General features: G+C 43.4%; 2 protein-coding genes across 2 annotated transcripts in view; both read right to left on the reverse strand.

Moving 5' to 3' along the window:
• The window catches only part of LOC126565342 (uncharacterized), a 205,199-nt gene that overhangs the window by 120,690 nt on the left and 59,945 nt on the right, over positions 1 to 24,564 (reverse strand). The window lies entirely within an intron of this gene.
• Positions 17,531 to 23,130, reverse strand: LOC126565814 (coiled-coil domain-containing protein 170). The gene is made up of 10 exons (XM_050223024.1): positions 23,049 to 23,130; positions 20,373 to 20,423; positions 19,564 to 20,305; positions 19,312 to 19,493; positions 19,067 to 19,237; positions 18,838 to 19,002; positions 18,661 to 18,771; positions 18,451 to 18,588; positions 18,047 to 18,352; positions 17,531 to 17,985 (listed from the first exon to the last, which is right to left on the reverse strand). Exons 1-10 carry the CDS (start codon positions 23,127 to 23,129, stop codon positions 17,539 to 17,541), a joined length of 2,394 nt encoding a protein of 797 aa, XP_050078981.1. The 5' UTR covers position 23,130; the 3' UTR covers positions 17,531 to 17,538.

Consider the following 24,564-nt stretch of genomic DNA (forward strand, 5'->3'; position numbering starts at 1 on the left):
AATAAGAGAGCAATTTATATTGGTACGGTCTTATTGTTTACGAACGGTTCAAATTAGTTTACAAAAAGAGAGAAGCAGAGGGAGAGGGCACGTCATTAAGGTTCGTGATAAACAAATCACCTTGTTTATCAATGTCTATGCCTATTGACGTTTGTGAATAATTATAGTTGTTGCAATTAATTGCCAATTTAAATGTTGTCGATGACAACCATCATCATCAACATCTTCACGTCGATGAAACGTTGTGTGAATCACTACTTTAAAGGATAAGTTATTTATTTTCCAACGAGTTGATGTTTTGAAGCTTCTTTTTATTTCACTGACAGTGCAGTCATCGCTCCACAGCGTAACAAATTGTAAACAGTTTGTTTGCAAAACGAAATGTTTCTGCACGAAATACTTGGTCGCTATAGGCAAACCGTTACTCCCACATCTTCACCCCCAAAATGGCCCCCCGAGTGACTTAGCAATCAATCAATTAGATGCCCTTCAAAAGCATGTTAAGGAGAAAAAGAGAGAGAGAGAGTGTGTGTGTGTGTGTGTAGTAGGGTATCTTACCGTTTGCTTCCTTTCAGTACCAGTCCAGTATTAGAGGTAAACTTTTACTTTACTAAATTCCTATTCCCTTCCCTCACCACGACTATTGCACACGAAAACTCATAAATGGAAAATCGCACATCAGCAAAAACAAAAGCCCACCAAATGCCCGGCGGGCGCATCTATCATTCAGCCATCAGACACTCAACAACAACAACATCGACAGGCGAAGCCATCGCTATCGGGCACGGGACCATGAGGGTAGCGAATGAAAGTGAAAATTGATTTGTTTGCTACATGCGCGATTTGTTCGAGGCAACCATCATCAAGCGATGGCTCTAATGCCGATTGGCAACTTCAACTATCGAAAAGTGGAATCCGCTTACTTTCGGATGTCAAGCCGTCGTCCAAAGATTCCTTTCCCATGCTCTTCTACCAGGAGTCCTACACGATCCGACAAAAAAAAGTATGAGTTCAAGAGGTCTCTCGAACGACATGGAGACTCTTCGATGATGGAATTTCGTGAGGACATCACGGTCATCCATTACGCCATCGGCAACTCTTCAACCCTCCAAAAAAGCATCTACTACTACCACCTTGACAAACCGTTCAGAATCTTCACCACGATGTAATCGAAACTTCATCAGACCACCGTATCGGTAATCGTTAATGATCAACACAGCTTCTTCTTCTGTGTACTTCGATCGTTGGCCGCTCGTCAAGGGGGATCTAAGGTCAGCGCATCGTTTGAGCAAAACTCGGCTGTGTCCATCTGGTTAGCGCTAGCGGTGAGCTGACGGTAGCCACCATGATGTGTGTTATTAAATTAACCTTTTTTGGCACCACCGGCAACATCACGGCATATATGAATGGTGGCCCCCCTTTTTTGGTTTTGTGACGGTAGACCTTCGGTAGCAGTCATCTGTCACGGTGGCGGAATCATCCAAGACCACGATCGTGGGGTTCTGTACAAGTTTGCCAAATCGATCAACTCCACACATACAAAAGAAGCTAATGTTTGTGGGTCACCATGGCGAAGGGATTAATTCTTTCCCGCTTTTTGCTTTCCCAGTGATGTCTGAGCCGTATGGTGATCACGAAGCACTAAAATGCCTGGTCGGAGCTACGAATTCGGATTAAATTAAAGCCAATTAATAGGATTTTGATGGAGCCCTACGTGGGACATTCGGTAGCATGCAGTGTCAGTTAGCATTGCTGCATAAGGGCATAACAGAGGCTCCACAGAAAACCACCGGTTACTTGGGAATGGTCAATTAAAACCGTCTGACAAACTTCTCACAACCGGACAGAACGAGTGCGCGTGGAAAGATGAACCGTTGATTGCTTGCCCTTTTACGCTCTTTGTCTTTGAGAGCTTCGAGATGCTAATGTCTACAGCAGGAACCCTAACGGAACCCGTTTCCCGTGCGAGAATATAGAAACCCCCATTTGCCGGACATTAGCTAGAGCCGCGACCATTGCGCTGACATCAGCTCGCAGTCACGTGAGACCTGCCGTTCTCAGGAGTTTCACATGTGTTTACGTGCTTTTGCGCCCTCCACCCTCCGTCGTCATTATTATTATTTTCTTATTATTATTTTAATGCCCTTCCCTTGCAACAGCACTTGCAACACCACCCTGTACTGGACCTGTTCAATGTCAACCTTCGATGTGGTCGTCGACAGCCGACTTCACTGCCAGCTTACTCAACTCAGCGTTCGTTTGGCGGTTGTTTTGCTAGATAATGTATTCCATTTTGTGTGTACCACCACGTGCTTGCGGTGTCGATCGTGCAGCGTGTGCGTTCTCTCGATCACAATCTTCTACAGCAACACAACACTGCCTAACCTCCGGAGGACAAACTGCGGAAATGAAATTTATGCTCCAAAAATAGTGCATCTCATCGACGAATCGATTGTTATTGCTTTTTGATCGATTTTTGTGAAGTGCCGTTCAGCACGATTTGGCAATTCATCGCTTTGGAAGTAACAAAAAAAAAAAAAACGAAGCCAAATACGTAGTAAACAGCAACACCCCCTTCTCGTTCTACTCGAAGTTTGTTTTCCATTTCCCGTTCTCGCTTTACGAGCACGCGTCTGCACGATCGGAGGATCCCCTTCCAGGGTATCTGAGTCATCCATAAGTTTGAACGACCGTTCGGAGGTGATGTAAAACCGAGATTGAAACTCAATTACGACGAACGGAGTCGCGACCGGATCGAGAATCGGTCAATAAATAAATTAACCGCCGTTCGCCGTTCGGTCCGTTCTGCCTACGGAAAGGGCGCACGTGTACGCGGTTGAATCTTTCTACGCCGTCGCCATTTCGAAAGCAAATAAACTTTTTTTACGGCAGTCTCTCGTGTTGCCATCTCCTCTCCACCTCCAACTTGGCTTTTCCCCCGTTTCGTGGGTGAAGCATGGCGCACCGAGAAGATAGATGATTTAACCTCTCCAATGTGTCGCGGCATCCAACGTCTTCTTAACGGCGTCAATGGCGCGCAATGTACCGTTTTAATCCTCCTGCAATGCTGTCACCCGTCCGACCGACCGACCGACCGACCGACCGAAACGCGAGACCCAAGACAACCGCAAACCTTAAAACTTTTACACAGATTTTACGACTCAAAGAGCCTCACGTTGTCTGCCTGTAGGTTCTGGGATCTTCTTTCTCCTCGTGATTCTTTACGACGCTTTTGAGAAGATCGAGAGATTGCGGGAGTTTTGCGCGCCAAGAAAATAGTGGCGCTGTAAATCATTCACCGTGCAATATGTTTGAGTTAATGATAGTGTTCTAGGTGCAGCTAAGCTTCCTTTCTTGCTGGTGTTTTGTTGACTAATGCCGGAGGATATAAACACTACCGGGCGAGAGGTAGTTGTACGAACATTTACGAGCAATAAATTTCATATTGGAAAAAAACGCCCATAAAGCGAATGTATTAGCAATCTAACTACTGCGTATTATGTTTTCCTAAAAAGTCCTTATGTTTTCCCTAAAAAGTTTTCAATTAAATGCTTCCTTCGTTGACTTACCTTTATTAAGGTTGTAACGGAATTTGAACTTGTTCCTTTCAACTTTGATCACGCTTTATCAGGACACTATTGTTTGGATGTTTGACTCAACGATCTCTTCTTTCTAACACTCACCAAAAGTGCAATATTTCCACTTGCTTCACACACACAAAAATCAACCTTCAATCGAATAAATTACACTCACTACACAACATAGCATAGCTTCATGCTAAATTTTTCCTCCTTTTTCCCATCAACCGGTGACCACGTTACACCACCGCTGGATGCGTCCTTCTCGGACCACCGTCGTAGTACCTCTTATCGGGGAAATGGGGCTGCTTGCCGTCTGGGTGGGCCCACAATTTATGGTACTTCAGGGAGAGAGCGAGAATTTATTTCGGCTATTTATTCATTTCAAACTGTGATGGAATCTTTTTTGTTGCCACCCCACTCCTTTTTTATGGCCGTATGGCGCTCACTCACAATCGCCGCGAATCAATAAATGTTGCACGTGTCACAAAGAGAATCCTGGACACTTAGGAAAATTCTGGGAAATCGTTCGTTCCGGATATTTTACTCCCCGTTCAATTTCTTTCTTTTATTCGATCTTCATAACGACCCAAAATGGATCCCCAAAAACGCGTTTTACCTTTTGTTATTTGGTTATGGTTTTAAGAATTATGTCGGCTTTTTTATGTACTGTTTACACTTGAGAAAAACTTTCCACAAACACTGCCACGTGAATAATTCTATTTTGTCACATATTAACCACTATTCACTTTGCCCGAATCATTCGATCCTCTCTCAAGTCACGTTTTAAATACACTTCCTTCTGCACTGATCTATTTTTTTAAGTTAAACACACTGGTGCACCACGGTTTTAACGAGCTCAATTTCCATAAATTGTTACACCAATTTTCACTTGCGCAAAATTCACCTTCAGTGTGCTGCAAGCCACTATCAAAGCACATGCACAAAAACAAACCGACGATTGAAAACGACGCTGCCTCCAAGATATGCTGTGAAGCCCACAGGCACACGGAATCCCTCTCAAGCAAGACCGACGAATGTACAGAAACCCGTCCGAAGCACTGGGCGTTCGCACCAAGAGTGCTTTATTTTCCGGTGCGTGTTTTGGAGCTGCTGCTGTCTCTGGAAGCTGCAGTTATGTTGTTGTTTGCTGGGGAGCATTACAGTAAAAGAGAGAGAGAGAGAGAATGCAGCTGAGCAATCGCGAACAAGCGAGAGCGAGCGTGTGCGTTTGGAGCATAAGAGAGATCGCGAGTGCGTTTCTGAAGCGTTTTTGAAGCGTTTCTTGAGGGAAATTATTCATTTATTGTTTTTTAACGTTTTTGTGTAAGTAATTTTTTGTATGGCCTTAATGTTTTTGAATAACAAACACTAAAAAGAGTTAAATTTTTGATTTTAAATTGAATAAAGTTTTATATATTTCTCGCGCTCTCTTCCAAACAGAGAAGAGAGCAACATTCAAATACTTCTCTCCAAATTCAAAATTAAAGAGGCATTTGGCATTTGAAAGTGCGTGTGAAGTAAAGTAAACAAAAAAGTACGTTTAAAAGAACTGCTGCGTACTATCTAAACATGAAAAATACATTTAAAAAATAAAAACAAGCACACTAATCAAAACACGCCTTAGCAATCAGTTTCCGAATATTGATTTTTCCTTTGTTCTTTCTATAATTTATTGAAATTTCTGTCGAATTAACTGATATCATTTCTAAAACCAATACTTTTGTCTTGCAAGAGGTTTTTTTCCGGTTGTGAGATATTTAATTGATTGATTCTGTACAGTTTTAAACACTCTCAATCCAACAATGCATCACGGGTATGGAATTAAAATTTCCGTGAGAAAAAAAAACGGGAATACATTCCTTACTTTCCCGCCTGTTTTCTGTTAAAACTGTGAAATAATTATCCTCAATAATTGTGGAAAGTATGCAGTACAAAGCGAAAATTTTTAATGAGCATCCTAAGGACAATTCCACACGCAGCATGTATCGTGCACATTCCGCAAAAAAAAAACCCCGAAACCTGCTATTAACAAGGTTCATGACTGTGCATTAATTTTGCCTGCCAACATACCATCAGGCATGTGGTGACACGATATGATGCTGGGTTGATATGTCCTGAATTACAACCATTCCGAACGTACGGAAGGCAGGCACAAACCGCACAGCCTCAGAATTACCTCGTTCCCCGGCAAACAAACATGGGGATGATATTACCCGTTTGCAACGAAATTAACTTTCAAGATGCGTTAGGATAAGGAAGACGATATATCTTCCCGCCTAAGTCGGCATTCTCGCTGCGCTTTTCAATGCCCGGTAAGATGGAGATAGCGATAAGAGGTTATGTTGAGGGATGAAAGATATTCCCCATGTCAACGCTCATAATAATCAGAACAAGCGTCCTCCTGCCCTCGCTGGATTAGATGAGAAGGTCCTCTGTCTACTGTAACATTGACATAGGAGTGCCGTCAGTCGGTGGTAAGAGGCACGCAGATTGACAATGATTCTCTCCCCCCCCCCAACACCGTTTTTGGTCTTGCAGGCAGCAGAAGAATCTATCCACAATGCACTTTACCCGTACATCTTCTTTCCGAAACATTTAATAACCTTAAAACCACGCCTGGCTGTTACTTGTAGAATATTGCCGTGCGAAAGACAGAGTCGGCAGCGCTGTTTCCTCCGCGGGTTCAAGAGCGCATGGAGGGAGCGTAATGAAGGTCCCGGGTTGTTTTTTTATTATTAATTCCATCATATCATACTCACACCGACGTCCGGGGGTCAAACGCACAAATTGCCGTTTGCTTTAATTTGATGTCTGCAGACGGGCAATTGAAATCAGTTTTCATCTGTCTATTCGACTGCTGTTGCATGCTTCGGTTACAGTTAAAGATCACATTTACCGATTGAAAAACGATCGGTGGCGCCTAGCTGGAAGCTGGGGATGGGTTTTATGAGATAGGTAGTTGAGTGCTTCGTGCGATACGCTTATGTATTGTTAAGTGTATGATTTATGAGTGTTGATGAGTTGTGGCATTTATCTCCCTTTCTATTAGTTCTTTTGCTCGAATATCTTCTTTTCTGTATGAAATTATATTCAAACATGTCCCTTGACCATCAAGTGGATACTGTCTTGACCGACTACAAAGCAACATTTAACAATATTTTCGCCAAGCTATATAAACTCGGCCCAAGGCCGGTACAGTAAAATGTCAAATTTTGCTTAACATTTCCCATGGAGAAAAGCCTTATGATCCATCGAACACTGTAAACTATTTTTGAAGCTCAAACCATCGATCCAAGAGCTGTTAAATAGCTAAATGGTTAGCTTCACCATCACGTGTGTCCTCCAGCAAGCCACCGTCTATCAACACATCGTAACCAAACGGTGCCAAACCCACGTGCACTGTACTGCCGCAAGCAAACCTACGAACCGATAGTAACTGCGATTGTTTAGCTTTAATTAAACCATCCAGACGGAATGAGTAGCAACTCAGCTGCCAATTGCATACATCCGCAAGCACCGACGAGCAGCGGCTTATCAGCTATCAACAAAACGTGTTTATTTCGTACAGTTTGCAGCCTCCAGCAAACATCGACCTGGGCATGCAACTGCATTGAACCAAAACTCTCGTTGCTATTAACAAAGCACAATTTGCCTATTTATGTCCGGATTTGCCCTGTGCTTGCGAGGGAAAGAAGTCAAACTGTTGCCTAAACAGTTCTTCGTCAAAAGTTCGACCGAGATTATCCACACGCGACCGCACCTTAGCTAAAAACCAACCCGCTTGCTAGGAAGGCAGCTTCGTCCAAAAACACACACATTAATATTCATGGTTTATGATTATTATAACATTATGCTAATCGAATTTTATCTCCTGCGTAAAATCTGTGCAAAAGTCAACTGGTATCTTGGCGCACAAACAGTGTACGAAGTTGTAAGAAAATGGAAAAAAGTGGCTGGATCCTTCTGAGGGAGATGATTAAAAATGTAACGCCTTTAATGTGTAATGTTTATGCGTGAATTGGTTCGAGAAAGTGGAGAAAGATTCTATCAGAAGTAAACAACAATATGTACTGAAGCAAATGATTGAAAATTAGGAAGACAACAAAGAAAATCATTTTCTTCCCTGTGTTCTCATGCCTGGTAAGCAATACATCAAACATACCTGTCAAACAATAATCTATCTTCTGTACTACAACAATGTCACCTGCATGCATCGATTCATGCAAACGACATCCATCTACTTAATTTAATAATACTCTCCCACTATGAAGATGAGCATCATCCTCTTCTTTGGACGATTTCTTTGCTGTAAACTGTCAATTTAAACCTAAAGCTGGGCACCGTCCCTGCCGCCGTGGATGGGCCAAACAGGTTGTTAAATTATCGTATCAAACGCATTAGGGTAATCCATCACACCACAGCGTCAAGTTGAGCAAAATTGCATTACAGCATCTCGTGATGTCGTGTGACTGGGTCGGTCGGTCGGTCGGTTGGGTTGTCTAGCCGAGGTGATTAATTTCCGTTCACTATAATTTAGCTTGCAGCGGGCAAAAGAACCGGTATTATCGATGGAACCAGATTGATGCTTAAAAGGAACTTAAAATGCAACAACCTGGGAAGATAATGGTGCTTTATTTGTGGTTATAATTTTAGATATTTTTGTGGAAAGAAAGAAATCATTAAGAAAACATTCTAAACGATAATTTTCACTTCTTTCTGCTTTCAATTACTACGTCTGAAATTGAGCATGAATTGGTAAAAATTAATCTTACCACACACACTCTCTACAATAACGCACGTGGGTCGGTTTTATTGAAATCGAAATGGAAGGCCATTTTTTAACAACCCTCTCCACGTACGTTCAAATTAACCGGTGCGTTGTGGTCAAATATTAAAGCAATTTATCGCTCCAGAAGATTGCCAGCGGACCATAACAGAGACTGTACCAGCAAAAAATAGCGAAAGGCAAAGCTTTTCTCTTCTGCTGTAAGAAGATTTTCAGCTTGATGCAAGCGATTACTTCGTTCAGGATAGGAAAATAGAAATCTCATCAAAATCGGTTCCCTGTTAACGGTGGTGTATTCATTTCCCCTTTTTCCCAAGATGCATTTTCAGCCATGCCATTTCGGGCACATAATTGGAAAATGTTCAGCTTCCAATTCCAAGACAACCATCGCGAACGTTACAAACAAATTCTTTGTTTTCCTCGCACACACCCTTCCGGCTGTCTAATCGGATCATAAAAGAAACAACAGATCGCTCGCTCGCTTGTACGCATGCATGTATGTATGAGGAAAGCAAACATAATCAAACTGATATGAGCTCAAGGATAACTCCCGGGTCTCATCCAGACAACGTCACGTGGAAGATGCTGGATGCATTCGGGATTCCACAATGCATCTTGAATTCGTGTGCATCTACTACACTGAAAAGAAAGTCGTCGCGTCTTTGTGTTGTGCTGCATCCAACTAGCATCGGGTTTGGTACCACCGTTTTGCGATATGTCTTTGCGAAAGCGATGCTATCGATAATGAAAAATGCAAATTCCGCAAAATCTCTCTACTCCAAACCCCCACAAAAACCCCGACAGATTACAAAACATTCTCCCGTGATTGGAGAAAAAAATCACAAAACATGCCGGAGTCGGTGGTTGCAGGAATTCAATCCGATATTCCGGTACGGTTGTATTAAAGCGTGCGGCCAGGGTAAAACAGCAATAACAACTTCACTCGCCTTGTTGCTTGTTGCCAGCCAACCACAACCATGACAGCTGGGATGTGTCCTTTGGGGATATTATTTTCCATTTCCTCCAGGACACCGATCGGGTGTCCCATCCACTTGTACTCGGTGGTGAGAGCGCGCGACCAATGCGGTGTAGTTATCCTCCGGCTGAAACCGATCATTAGGGCATGCCACCTTCTATCGCGAGGGATTATGCTTCCTTATGTCTGTTTTAAGGACCTTTTACATCGGCCAGCATTCTACCGGGATGGATTATTGGATGGCAGTGAAAGGATCAACTCTCTCTTTCTTTCTTTTCTTTTCTCGTTGCAATCTCTTCCTTTTTTCCTCCCAGGGTCCCAATAGGGTGCAACAAAAAATACCATTCATATTGTTTCTGATCTGATCCTTTCACCAGCCTGTGTGACGCAGCAAAATGAAAAGTGTGATTTCTTTCTTCTCTCCGGCGAGCTACCCGGGTAAGCGAAAAAAAACGCTCGCTAGCAGAAATATAGACAACAGGAGACAAATATTGACACCGTTTCCGTTGTCAGCACAGCGCATCTGATGCACGTTGATATTGAATATGCATGCAAATGCAGTGCGCCCGACAAATCCGAATGTCTGCCATCTTCTGCAGGAGTGATGCTTCTGCATTTTGAATCAATATCTAATTGAAGTCAACAGGAACGGCCAGCCAGCCCTTTCACGCTCCCTTTTTTTCTGCAACACAATGTTTGCTATGCACGCTGAATAATTTAAAATGCAATGATGTAACCGGACAGTTTCTGTCCCAGGGTAATCATCGCACGGTGTCCTTTTTTTTACTGTCTTCTCTGCTAACATTGTCATTTCATTGGAATGGAAAAATAATGCAGAAATCTATAAACATTTTAATCCACCGTACTATGCAGGGTTGGGTTCGAATGGGAAGGCGGTTTGCATCTGAAATTTAGTGTTAAAAGTAGCCGCTACTAACTAAAATGTAGAACAGTGAGAGAACAAGTGAGAGAGTGACATGTCAGCACAGCTGACGTACTTTGTTTACTAAAAAAGTTAGTATTTATAAAACGTTGAATAATTGATGTAGCTTTTTATGCTGTTTTTCGCTATGTGTTTGATAAACAATCCATTTTCATAGAAGTCATTCACATATTTTGCAGATAAGAAACTTATTTGACCTTGGATAAGAGCATTTTGAGTTAAGTAGTCAGCAGTCAATCTTCCAATCAAGAGCCTAGTTTTCGGAATATTTATTAACTGTTGAACTGATTAATAATATTAATGTTGATTCTTAACATTTTTATTTATAAATCAGTGTAAATTATAAAATAATTTTTTAGACTAGAAATTCAACACTTATAAAATAAAGCAAAACTTATGAAAAGGACATTTGTGGCATCTTTGTTGGTTAGTTTTGTGTGCTCGTGTTACGAAATCAGCTAAGAAAACTGTTCATTAGGCTATTCTGGTCACTTTAAGACTAATTTCATTGCCTTGCCTTTCCTAGCCTAATTGTAGTAAGTAATCTTAACCTAACTTTGCTGTAAATATATTTTTCAGATTCTTTTCTTCAGTTTATATACATTCTGTTCTGTTGATATAAATTTATATCAACCTTGTGTGTGTAATCAATCTTTGTTGAACCTAGTGAACCTACTGCTTATAGATTAATTCTCTTTTTTTAAATTCAACTGTTTCTCTTATCCATTTAATTCAAAATGTTATCAGGAAAATTCAAAAATTAAAAAAATATAAACCATTTTATTATATAATGATTTCTTCCTAAATTAACTGCCAAAAAACTTTTGTCACCGCTTCAGATGCAATTTTTGGCTAGCCCCGTCCGTTGTCCTGATACACGGGGAAAGTAATTTAAATTTTTAATTTACCCACTCTTGTCGACCGTTGTTTCCCAGCTATCACATCACGCGGGGTTGAACCACTTTGATTGCAGCACTATAGATAACGCACATGCAATTTACAGGTCCCTACGATTGGCGTTCCAGACGACGGAAGACCACGACAACCACAACGACGACGACGACGACTCGTCGTGCGTCTTGCTGGCGTAGACCACTGCACCACACGACACACGATCCGGTTACAGTTTGATGGTTGATAATTGTTAACAAAAGACCACAACCGGGTCCCTGTCCGTCTTCCTTTCGCACAATTGGGGAAAATAAAGTCCCCGTGAAGTATAAAAAATGAGGAGAAATTTTTGCCACACCACTACCATCACCATGAAACGACGATGTAACACTCGCGCATTTCCTTCCTGGCGGCTCAAACCTACCTACCAAAAACAAAACGATTCCTTGCTTCCTTGCCCTAGCGTGGTAGCCCTTTTGTGCAAGCAAGATAAGCAAAAAAGGAAGCAAAAGGAAACTGGCCAATCTTTCACCGAGCATATTCTCCGCAGCAACCTGTAACCAAAGTGCCAGAGTGGAAAAGTACGGTATGGGGTATGGGGGAGGGAATTAAGTGTCTGTAATTTTTGATGCTGCTTCTTGCACTGTCTGTGATGGTGGAGTTGGTGGTTTTACTTCTTTTTGGCACGATGGCACGAAACCTACTCAACCGGGTAAAGCGTTGGAAAGGGCAACGTCATTGCCGAGGACCTGGCGATAAATTTCGAAACGTTTCAGCATTCTTCCTGGTGACGGTGGAGAATATTTCTTGTGCGTAGGGTGTTTGTGTGTGTGCCCAATCAGCCATCCTTTCGCTTCACGATCGTATGGACATCTTTTTTACGGCCACTCTCTGCCTAGTAGAATGTTCTGTCGAAAAACCTCTTCAGGGTTTCTTATTAGCATCTTTCATTTTTAGGACATTTTTGGGACTAGGTTGGCTTGTTGCTTGTGAGATTACATTTGAATTACACCTTGTACTATCAAGCTTCGCGACATTTATTAACGAGCAAGAACATTGGCCGTTTTATACGCTGATGTTTGAAGGATGACGCTCTTGCTAGAGAATTTCTATAATTATTCTCTATACCTTCCTGTTTCTTAAGTTTTATACAAATTTTGTTATCGCTACCTAAATGTTAGTCTAAAACTGGACTCTCTTTTTGTTCGCCAATCGGTATCAGTAAAAAATTGGAATCGAAGATCGATTGGCTCGAAAACATTTCTCTCCTGACAGTCATCCTTTCGCTTTTAGTTCCGCGAAACTGTTACAACATTCGTCAGGGTCTTTTTTTTTTGGTGAAATCAGCAACCGAAACCATAAAACAGCGTGCGCACACACCGACAGATAATTCCTGATTATCAATCACACATGATGTGACATCATGTTACTTCATTTCTACTGCTGCTCTTGTTACGAATTCAGCGCACCTGTCACCATTATTCCGATTGGCACCGTTCGTGCTTGCGTGCTGTGTTCGCATTTTCGAAAAGCTACCAAACATCAAGAAAGTCACTCACCGCGTGCTCTTCCACGTCTCATTAGCCTGCCTGCAACCGATCGCGAGATAGGCCAACCGATCGCCCCGAAACCTCTGCCGCAATTGCGCAATCGCTGAGCAGCCTACAAAACCAGCATAACCCGCAATGAGAAATAGTTAGCCTCATTATCCTAGGACGCATCCGGAGGTTTATGCGCAACGTTCGAGGCCGTCGCAATGCAATGCTACGAAAGGTGATGATCATTAGCATACGCTGCTTTCTTCAATTTCGTTTCATTTCTTTTTTGTCTAAGCCAATTCGACATTGTTCCTCGGCAAACCGTTGGCCTCGCTTCATTATCGTACTACGCGTCAGATTTATTAAGCTGTTGTGTGCTGGAAATGGGATGATACGAGTACGTCCGAAATGTTTAAGCCACCGCCAACTCCACGTCAATCAGTTCAAGCATCAGCATGTTGTTTTTGGTGAAGAGAAATAAAAGGAGGCTGTGGTGGCGTTGATACACTGGGTCTCGTCTAAAATGGAACACCTACGAATTTCACTGTTGCTTGGCGATCCAATTCTTTGGCTTGGTCTATTGGTTCTTTCTTCCAAACCAAAACCTTAAGAGAAGATCCGATTTTAGGTGAATTCCAGCCTATTTGATTCATCCAACGAGTGCTCCTTTGCAATTGTATCCCTTTAATTTAGGATACATTGTCAAAGATAGTTTTTAGCGACAGCTGCTTGAAGATGAGAATTGGAGACTTCACCTAGAACTGACCAAGACTCTGGTAATCAATTGAGAGATGTATCGCAGGAGTTTCAGTTGTCCAATATCGGCAGGAGTACGCTGTACAATGCATCTCCGATTGTGCCAAGGTAGAAGAATTCCTCTATCATCTTAAGACATCACCCGATACTTGCTTCTCGGATAGGCTTTCTATCAGTATCAGAGCCTTCAGTGACGTGGTATTTAGTCTTCATCCATCTAACCTACCCAGCGACAGCTTAAAGTGTCCCATTTTGCATTAGACCAACTGTAACTGCCTAGCTCTACAACACTGTACGAAAGCAACGCATGCTCCAACGACTACGATTCGCTGAAATGAGCATTAGTAAATGGATAGGGAGAAAGTGAACACTCGCACTCGAAACGAACGAACTGTCATTCAATTAATCAAAAACAATAACAAACACCGCTTCAAACGAAAACAACAGACAAAATCAACGATACCATCGTACAGCATTTGCATTCACCCTCGATCGAATTCGCCCGCAAGCATCCTTATCTAGCGTGCAAATCAATCGCTCCGATCGATACAGGACACCCTTTTTCTGTCCCTTTTTTCCTTCACCTCACACCCTGTCAGCTCACTTGAACTCGTTTCTCTGCCCACTCGGAAAAACGAGCGATGCGATAAGAGGTGCCTGCAGCAGCAACCAGTAACACGGGGCGGACATGCGTCGTCAGCTTTATCGTAGCGTGAAAGTGCTTACATAAGCTTCGTTCGACACACCACAGATACGGGTGCATACCTGCTGTATGTGAGCGCACGGTATGCATGGGTTTTATTATTTTTATTAATTCACTTTCAATTTCTTTTTAGGTCCCCGCCGAAGGATTAGTGCGAGAGAGTGATCTTGATTCGAGTGGATGTTATTAGCCTCTTGCACCGCGGCCTGGTGCATTTGGGTGTGAAACCATTTCTTTTTTGTTTGCTGCCGTTCGTTCGTATTATGTTTCAATCAGTGAGTTTATGTGGTTGGAATTGATCGTATTGCAGATTGGGCGTTGAGATTTGCGCTGCTTTGCGTGCAACACGAACCAAATGGAATGTTGCATGAACGAACGCGATCGTGAAAAAGGAAGTTCCTGTCGGAATGTCTGGAATGTGATCGACAAATATGCTAAAGGTGGCGAAAAACAATATGGCAGTAGGATTGAACTTGAGTCACATTTTCTAGATTAAATTTTTTAAAGATAATGGTTTTTCTCTTGGAATGATCGTTTGTTCTAGAGGTCTATTTAATTTTAACTTTTTAACTGAATCAACATATCCGGATAGAAAATTTGAAAGGCCTTTTGGCACCTTTCAGAACTTTGTGGAAATGCGATAGGATTGATAGTCTTAGCCAGCGGATCGTTCGAGAATCAGTCATGAAAACTTAAGAGATCATCTCCAAAATATCATTTCAGATTCTGGAATACTCTGATGACAAAGATATGAATGATTGAAAGTAGAAATATCGACCAAAGAACGGAAATAGCGCTAGAAAACTTTCAGATTTTAGCTGTCCGGATGACAAAAAGGCTCTCTCAAAAACACCTGCTTCGATGGATGAAGCTACAACTGTAATTCAAAGTCGCTATACGTACTTACGACTCTGAGTCGCGTCATGTCACGGGGATGGCGCAGTTAACACAATCTCTGCAGGTGGTCAAGGTTCAAACGATTCAAATGCAAGTGGTAGTCACCGGTCTTCACATGGCAGGACTGGAGCTCAAATCCCATCCGGACTGATCCTCCATATTGAGGGCTGACTATCCAACTACTAATCAATAAATCTTATAAGCCATTAGAGGGCCGTCTTGACTTAGCAGGTTGTTAAGTCAAGAAGAACAAGAAGGAGGAGGAGAGCTTGCTTGGCGCCATCATTATTTAAGTACCAAAATATCTCCTTTCAACATTTTATTCTCTCATTTACAACCTCAAAAACTTGGCCAAAGATGAAAACAAAACAAACCCCACAAAAGGAAAAACATTTCCACCATGGTCAATAAACCACCTGCTTGACAGGTTTGCAGAGGTAATCCTCCCCATTGGAGACAAGAAAAGCTTGTTGTGGAGGACGCTTCTTTCGGACGAAAGTGCCATAGAAACCGGTTACAGCCGGCACACAACACTTCAGCCAGTGTTGCTTTTCCGTTTTGTTCCTTTTTTCCGTTCAGTTATCAGTTAAATATTTTGGAAAACAAAACTACACACTAAAAAGCAAACCATTTTTATGTCAGTTTTGTTTATGTTTTTTAAGTTTGTTGCGAAACAGCTTGCGAGACAAAAAAGAAATGAAATTTCCGAATCGATCGGTTTAAAGCCGTCCGCAGAAAAATGCTGAATTGCTCTACGCTGTCATACTTCTGCGGACCAAGCGGGCAAGATGAGTTGCCACCCTCTTCTGTTGACATCTGGAAGGTTTGTGGCTTGAAGGTTGAGATAAAACTTTCTTATGAAAAATGCTACGATACGCGAATGTTGTGATCGAAGTTAAGCGGGTGGCAAGCCATCCACGTTCTCGTCCTCACCGTCGCCGTCGTCGTATGCGATTGTTTTGCCCGGCCACATGGCAAATGTTGCTATCGACAGGTTCGTCCGGGTATCCCTTCATTCCCACCTCACCTCATCACGTCTCATCCGTCCATCCTAAATGGAGAGTAACAGTACGAAAAACCGTTTCCATTACCCCGATCCAGACTATCGAGCGCCGAGACGTTCGCTTCATCGGGTTTAATATGCTGAAGTGAGTTTTTATGTCGTTTCGTTTCTGCATTGTGTCTGGATGGGTGCGCAAGGCGGATATTTTTTTTCGCGACCATATTTTGCCTGACTTTTTTTTGTATGTGTTTGTTCCATTTTCTCTCCAAAAGACAACTAACGGTTGAACGACCCACGCAACGCGTCTTGGGACCGAGATTAAATCATATCTGAAACCTTCCCCAGTGTGTCAAACGGGATGATTTCTTGCAAACCACGTGGCACAAAAAAACTCCCAAAACCTGACGAGGACAATGGCCTCCAGCCATCACGTCATTGGCGTTTCTCGCGTCTGATCTCTCTGCCTGCCAACTGCGAAACCTGCATCACCCTGAACATGACCGTCGATATGTTCCTGGGTTGCCACCTGCAACGGTCGAGAACTGCATTCCCGGTTTCAGAAAGCTCGCCGTGGTTGATTGCTGCATGCCCTCCGGGGGCATGTGTGTCGGTTATCTTTTGGACTCTCTCACCGTAGCAACATATCAGTTTCCACAATCCTAAACTGATCCCGGACCCGAAAGCTGTTTCTGGCGGTTGGTGCCGATGATGAAGAGTTCTTTACTTACATGGTAAAAAAAATACCACACACATACTCACAAAACACGTGTCGTTCGTTTTTTCTTACTTCTTGAAAGGAGGTTCTCCTGGGAATAAAAAAGCACTCGGAACAGGTTTTTTTCGGACAAAAGCCGTCTTTTTTTTGTGTGTGTGTTTGGGGCTTTTGAGTGCAGTTTTTGCCATCCAGTTCAAGGTTTGTTGGATTTTGCAGATTGATGAATGTTTGTAACTCGGAGATGTTCGTTTTAGGGCCTAATATATCCTTAAAAAGGACACATTAATATCGAATTTAAAGTGAAGTGGTTTGGTCATTAAAAATTAAATTGTAGTAATACGGCCTGGCCGAAAATTCTTGAATTTGAAAAAATATATCAAATTAAAAAGAGACATACTTTCTACACAAAATAAAACAAAAAAAAAAATTGGCTTTAAACTCAATGAATACGATAACCTTAATTAATCTCAATTTAAAGATGAATAACCGTCATGAAATATTTCACCATTTCACCACGAGCGCCATCTATACGTGAGATGAAGCCGCCTGCTGCTTTTGTGTTTATTCGCACAAAAACCGCCATGACGTTTGAATAATCTTACCAAAAACAATATAACTTTGTTTTATTTCCTTTTTGCATTAAAACACATTTTTTGAACCATTTCCTCTCCCTCTCTCTATAGTCTCTGGGCAGTGAATATTCGTTACCCTCTCGTCGAACACACTGTGTGGCTTTTGTTCAGAGATTTCTAATATTTCTTATGGAAATCATAATCATCATCAAAATGATGATCGTGATCGTTGAAGCCAGAATCTATGTAGCGCCGGTTGTGCACCGGACTAGAACTGAGCGGCCGACAACCGTGGGATTGTGAACCAGCTCCACCACCACCACTTCCTCCACCAACTCCCGTCAGCATGTCGTCGTACCGTGACACGTGCGTTTCTCCTCCAGTCGGCGAGGAGGAATCGTATCTGCGCGACAGATTGGACGCACTATGATGCCGATGGTGGTGATGATGATGAGTGTGACTGCTGCTGCACACCGATTGCAGCTTCTGCAGTATGTCCGAATCAGCACAGTCCGACACGTGCAGCAGCTTGGCGACCGATGTACGGAAGACTTGCAGCTGAGATAATCGGTGGTTGGTGTCTGCCAGCTGCGACTTCACGCGTGAAAGCTCTTCTCGAAGATGCTGCAAAAAATGGAGATAAATGTAGAATATTTAAGGAACTACGCCTCAAGCGGACACTTACCGACATCGCATGCTCGTCTCGCACCCGCCGATCGTGTGAGGATTCTACTGCCGACCGGGCACGCGATTTGTACGCTGCCAGCTGTGTTACCAATCGTTCTCGCTCCGTCTCCAAATCGCAGAGACGGGCCTGCAGCTCATCACACTTCCTCGCACGCTCGAGTGCAGTAATCTTATACTCGGAAGCTTCCGTCAGCTGTAGCTTAACTTCCGCCAGCTGAGCCTTTACCTCGGCCAACTGTTGGGTGGTTCGTTCGGCTTGCTTCGAGTTCTTTCTTGCCTTGTGCATCGCCTCATCCCGCTCGGTCTGCAAAATTAACGAGAGAAAAGAGAACCAATTACTGGACGAAAGCAACCGGACACCTTTAGCAGAATGTGGCGTGCAATGACTGTATGAGTGCGTACTTGTAGCGTGGCTTTCCCCCTAGCATTATCCTCCAGCAGTGCGATCTTGCGCCTTAGCAGCTCGAGATGAAGATCGCGTCGCTGTATCTGTTCCTTTAGTACGCGCACCTTGCGCTGCATATGGTACACTGTGGAGCTCTATAATGAGATGAATCGTGGATGAGATGCATAGCGATCGCTGGATGAACTAAAAGCAACAGACGAACATACTTCCTTAAGCGGTAAATCGGTGCAGGAACGCTCTCGGCGAAGCTTTGACGCCGAATGGGAATGCGAAGAGTGATGATGGTGATGGTGATGGTTGATAGACTCCCAACAGTTCTGTAACGATGATCGTAACGATGGTGATTCTTGATGACGGTACAAGCAATCCGATCAGTTACTTACCTTATCACACGTTCCGTGTACATGATTTTCGTGGTGGTTGGCAAGTCGTTCAGCACGCTCGAGTAGTGTTTCGCTCAGGATCGTCGTATCACTTCCCGGGGCAGGCGGTTCTGTGCATTCACTCCAGCAGAGAGCTCTTGCCAATCGTAACAAGTATTCACTCAACTGAAACACATACAAAACAAAATTAACTAAAACAACTGCATACAGATAGATTAATCTCATTTACCGTCGTGTGCTCCGATCGGAAATGTTGCAGCTCGTGGCAAGCCTTTTCCAACCTTTCCTCCAGATTCATCCGGTGCTGCTCTTCGCTCTTCAGCCGGCAGGCACTAGATTCCTGGTGTTCTCGATGCTTTGCCGCTTCCTGATGATGCTGCTCTCGTAGTTGTGACACTTGCTGCAAGACAAATGATCCCCAAAAACGATCAAACAACGTCAGCATGCGCACTCTCCATCATCCACTATACTAACATCATGCAATGCCTGGTTGTGGTTGGTCAGGTCCCGGATTTTATCTCGCAAGTTATTCTCGCACGGCTCACTGACACCCACGATCGTAGCGATCGTGCGCAGGAACTGTAATCGCTCAGTTTGCAATCGATCATAGCTGTTCTGCAACCGACAGCAGCGTGACTCGAACCCTCGTAATTCCTCTGTTCGTTAGAGAAACAGGATCAATCATTTAAACTCTTCAAATTAATTGGAAACGATTTTCTTGCTTACCTCTCAACTTATCGCCATTAACTTCACACTCAGCCAACCGATCGCGCGTCACCTGTAGATCGCGTTCCGCCTGTCGGCAACGACCTTCCAGCCCCTGCGACAGTGACTGCAGCCCTTCGATCTGTGTGTGCAAACGTGTCTTCTCTGCCGATGCAGCCGCTTTGGTGCTCAGCAGCTCAGATTCCGTCGACGATAGGTTCTCACAGGTACCGGCCAACTTTGCCCGAAGCCTCTGCACCTCGGACACGGTTTCGCCCGTTTTCGCGAGAACACATTCCGGTGTTAGATGTGCACCATCGCAAACGTCCACCCCAAGCACTAAACACAGCCGACGTACCAAATCCTGCAACTGACAGCGGGCCTGATCGCGAAGGCCTTCCTCCTTCGTTAGCTCACACTGCAACCGGTGAAGCTTCCCGCTCAAGTCCTTAATCTTGTCTTCCAGATGTCCCTTGTCACGATGAAGCGTATGGACGACCGTTTCACTACGACTGTGAAGGGTTTTTTCACGCTGTTCAGCCGCAGCTAGTCGTTGCTGGAGTGAACCAATCAGCGAGGTCTGACGAGCACTCTGGGCACGAAGGGACTCACACTCGCTCTCCTTTGCACACAGGGAACTCTTCACGTCGGAAAGTTCCGCCATAAGACGATCGCGTTTGTACGTTGACGCGGCCAGCTCGCTTCGGAGCGTGGTGGCCAAATCGATCGAGTGTGCCAGGTGATCATTGCAGGATGGAGGTGGCTAGTAATTGACGAATTCACAATTAAATCTTTTCCACTCTGGGGAAAAATCACCTTAAGCTACTCACGTGATGATGATGATGCACCGGAGAGTGTGAAGTGTGGTGTTTTGGCATGTTCTGAATGGTTTGAAAAAAAAAGGGGGAAAACACAATTCCATCAGTAATATGTGCCGACCTCAATTTCCTTCACTTCCTGACAAGTTCAAACCTTTGTTTGGTTCACTGAAACCCAAACATACACACACGCACACGTGCACAGAGAGGTCCTTACCCACCGCAAATGTATGGTTCCCTGCATTAAACAACTACCGGAAGTGAACCCTTCCAGTCGATTCTGACATTGAGGGGGTTGGGGGTGAATGGGGGCATGAATCAGGGAAATCAGGACGTAACGAATTTTTATTTGTTTATCATTGCCCGAAATGGTGGTAGCGGCACTGTGTGGAGCACTCTTTTCTCCATTCCTTTGACCTCATTTTATCACTCCTGCCTGTGTGAGTGGCCTACCCGACGCTTCGACATTGCTAAGGTGTTTTCGTTATTCTAGACCCTTTTTTTTTTTGGGAATGACCGACTTTTTGGAGGCCTGCCTTGTCTGTCTGGCTTCGGAACACTTCCAACAACCTCCCTCGTTCAATGACAAATCGAATCATCAATCGGAGCAATGCGAATCGTAATTAGGGCCATCTATTTGAATATTGAGCGGAACCATGCTTTTCGGTGAATATAGTTTTCATTTGGAATTCCTTTTTTTATACGACTGTGTGTAATTGGGACATGTATTAGGTGCCTTTTGGGTCATTTGAAGAATAATATACTCTCTTCGTTTTCGAAGACGAGGGACCTTTGAGGAGGCCTGTTAGACAATATCCTTTACATGACGGGGCATTCTTTAGACGATGATGCCTCTTAGACGACAATGCTTCACCGTTAGAGGCCACTGGACATCAAGATTTTTTTATAGATAAATCCCATTGATAGATAAAGCAGCTTTTATCGAGGCTCGTCAAACGAGACTGTCCCTCGACCTACACTATTAAATCCACTGCTGAATTTTACGGTGTTCCATATTGAGTTTTGAGCTTTTTATGTGCCACCAGAAAATATTTGAGCATCAAACCATAACTATGCCAAATAATTAGGGCTCCAAATACTGTTATTATCGTCTTAGTCGATCACGTCTTTTTCACTTACTGTATCTATTTTCTATCACAATTTCTCTTCAGCAGCACCACCACCAAGAACACACGCAGCACATTCCACTTCCAGTGTCACTTTCACTTTCGCAGTCAGCTTGACTTCCGGTTTTTATTCCCGGTCGTCCTACCAAATGCATTCATTTCGTCTGGAACAACCGAAACGGCTCCATCATTCTTATCAGCACACTTTGCCTTTTTTGGAGAGTTCCTGCTTTTATTTTTTTGTCTTTCCGGTGACACAGTTTTCACCCCAAAAACATAAACTCAGAGCACTGCACTTTTTCGATTGCACACAGGTTGCATCCACACGACAAACACACGGACTCTCGGAAGGAAAAACAATGGCCGAAAAATTGCCCAGTGCAGCGTGCATTAAAGGTACCTGCACGTAACCAGCACGACGTTCCGATGAGGAAGAAAACGCTATTCCTCAATTTTCCACCGCTTGACTGGCAATTTCCTGCTTCCACGCCATTCTCCCACCTTCTAGACCCCTGCCCTGGTGGCGCGCTCTAGATTGCGCCAATTCCGATGGTAGGTAAGCCTCGGTAGCCCCGGGAGTAAAGTTTGATTCATATTATCGGATTTTTACTTCCCGGTCCCTGGAAGGGTCCGGCTCCGTTGTTTGTTGCGTTTCCCTCAACGATGGTGTGCCGGAATGGGAAACGGGCGTTCTACCCATCGATCCAAGCGGGCTGCCGCGTGCTGCTGTTGTTCTGCAGGTGTGGCAAAAAGTAACCTAACAAGCTACCATCAAGCTACCATGGTAACCGTACTTCGACGAACCTTCTACAATCAGTTGTTTGTTGTTTGGATTAGACAACCAGGTGTTGTTCCGCAAATATCCTTTCTTGTGCTGTTAAGGAACGTTTTATATCTTGTAGAAACTTGTCGGGAAAAAGGTTTCATTTGTTTGCTTCTCTCTTTTGTATTTTCTTCTCTTTCTCTATTTTCATGTCACATCTTGCTTCCATACAACATGACACTTGTAGATTATTTCCTATTTCATATGTATTTATGATATTTTAGTTTAATTCTAATTTATTTCACTTTTTGCTTTAATTTTCACTTCTGAACATTTTTACACGGAATCGAATATCTTTCTTCGAGTTTTTTTAGACTACAGTTTCACGTTTATCACCTTATTTGATTATCGTATTACTCTATCAATAAGCAATGTTTCTTGCCTGTGGTTTATTGCTTCATATATACATATTACTTCGATGTATTATTTCCATTTAAAGAACCATGTTACACCAATTTCACGTAGGCCTCGTAGGATTTATCTACCATTCTGTTTTACTACAATCTGTTTATTCATTCTTGTTATGCATGCTTAACATTATCTTTATTTGTGCTTAGCATCTGCTGAGTACATTGATGATACATTTTCTACATACATTTTCATGATGATACATTCCTATCATTTGTTTCTAATTACACTTTTCAGTTTGCAGGAAAGCACTTTACAATCCCAGTACACATAGCTTTTATCATCAAATGAACAAGTATTTTACACATGCTTAACTACATCTTCTATTACCTCTTCACCGCACAGTATGTCGAATATTTCCCAATCTTTGTCACTGTTTCCCGTTGACTCATCGTCACCTTTGCCGGACATATTGCACACCACACATTTACATTTTATTTAACAACAAACCACCTCAATTTAGTGCACTTTTTGTTCTTCAATCTAGTGTCCGCCTCCGTGTCACGGATCACACGCCAAGCACCACGCCATTAATACTGATTTCAGATTTTTCCGTACCCAACCGTAAAAACTGTCTCCGTGCAGGTTGTCCGATTTCGCTTCGGCATACTAATTGACAAACAATCGAAAACACAGCACACAGCAGGCTGGAATGGAAAATTTTCACCATTTTTTAGCCCATACCGTGCCCGTTGTTAGGGAGGTCACTAATCGATGCAAAGCATTCCACTGCGCATTCTGGGCTGCATGGGCCTTCTTCCGGGTATGCTAACGTCATTCCGGCGTATGGTGTATGGCATACAGGTTTCGATGTGCGGACTGTGATATTGCGGGCGTAACATGCCCAATCCCAGAAAGTGGGGAGTTTTGTTGATTTTGTCGAGGGTGTTTCCAGGGTGAACGAGTAAACGGATAGAGAGAAAAATCGTATCGGTATTATGATGTTGACAACGGAAATCCTTGTACGACGTAAATTACAACTTCAAAATTTATCCTTCCTGTTCATTAGAAAAAAAAGGCTGCGAATCTCATTGTGCAATCCCTTTTATTGTATTTTTGAGATTTATTCTCCCTCGCTTTTCTTTGGTTCATCCCTTTTACAAGTGAAGCTGTCCACCCAGCATGCAACTGGTTGTTGCAGTAAAGCTGAACAAAAAGAACAAACTACAACGAACGCCTCAGACCCGTTTAAGGACAACCATGTCGGAGCATAAAAACTGGTTTTTCGAATACGCTTCGCTCAACGTCCTAATAAATCCTACCTCTTCCTGAGCCTTCCCGAGCGTGAACGAAGGCCTTCATCCCAAAAGAGCCCAACAACGAGACCAAAACGCAAGACGGCAAAAGCGTGGGAAAGGATCCAAGGAGTGGTACGGTAGAGGGATTGATTTACACACAGGTCTACGCCCAACCAAAAAAAAAAAGCGAGCCCTTCGAACGTATGGAAGGTACCTTCCGATCAGGCTGCGTTCCTGTTCGTATGATACACTTTTGAAACACGCCCTATTTCGGGCGTATCAAAACAACAAAGGGAAAAGGGCTTTTCGCACGGTGATCAAGCGGCTCTAAGATGATACACGCCCGACGGGGCGCACACAAAAGCACACAACCACACACAGGGCGAGCAGTGAGATGTAAGAAAAGGAGGAGGCCGTGCCCTGTACGCCACCCTCTTTTATTGTGCTCTCTTGAGGGATGAAAACCGGCCGGGAATTCTTCCGAATCGAGAGCGCATCCTTGAAACACCACACATACACACACACGACGATTCGGAAGACAATTTCGCCTCGGTGTTGCACTTCCCGTTGCATGCGACACTATTCCTTTCGTGACGTTCGCCTCGACC

Source organism: Anopheles maculipalpis, chromosome 3RL (genome assembly GCF_943734695.1).
Source record: "Anopheles maculipalpis chromosome 3RL, idAnoMacuDA_375_x, whole genome shotgun sequence".
In the NCBI taxonomy this organism is placed as follows: Eukaryota; Metazoa; Arthropoda; class Insecta; order Diptera; family Culicidae; genus Anopheles; species Anopheles maculipalpis.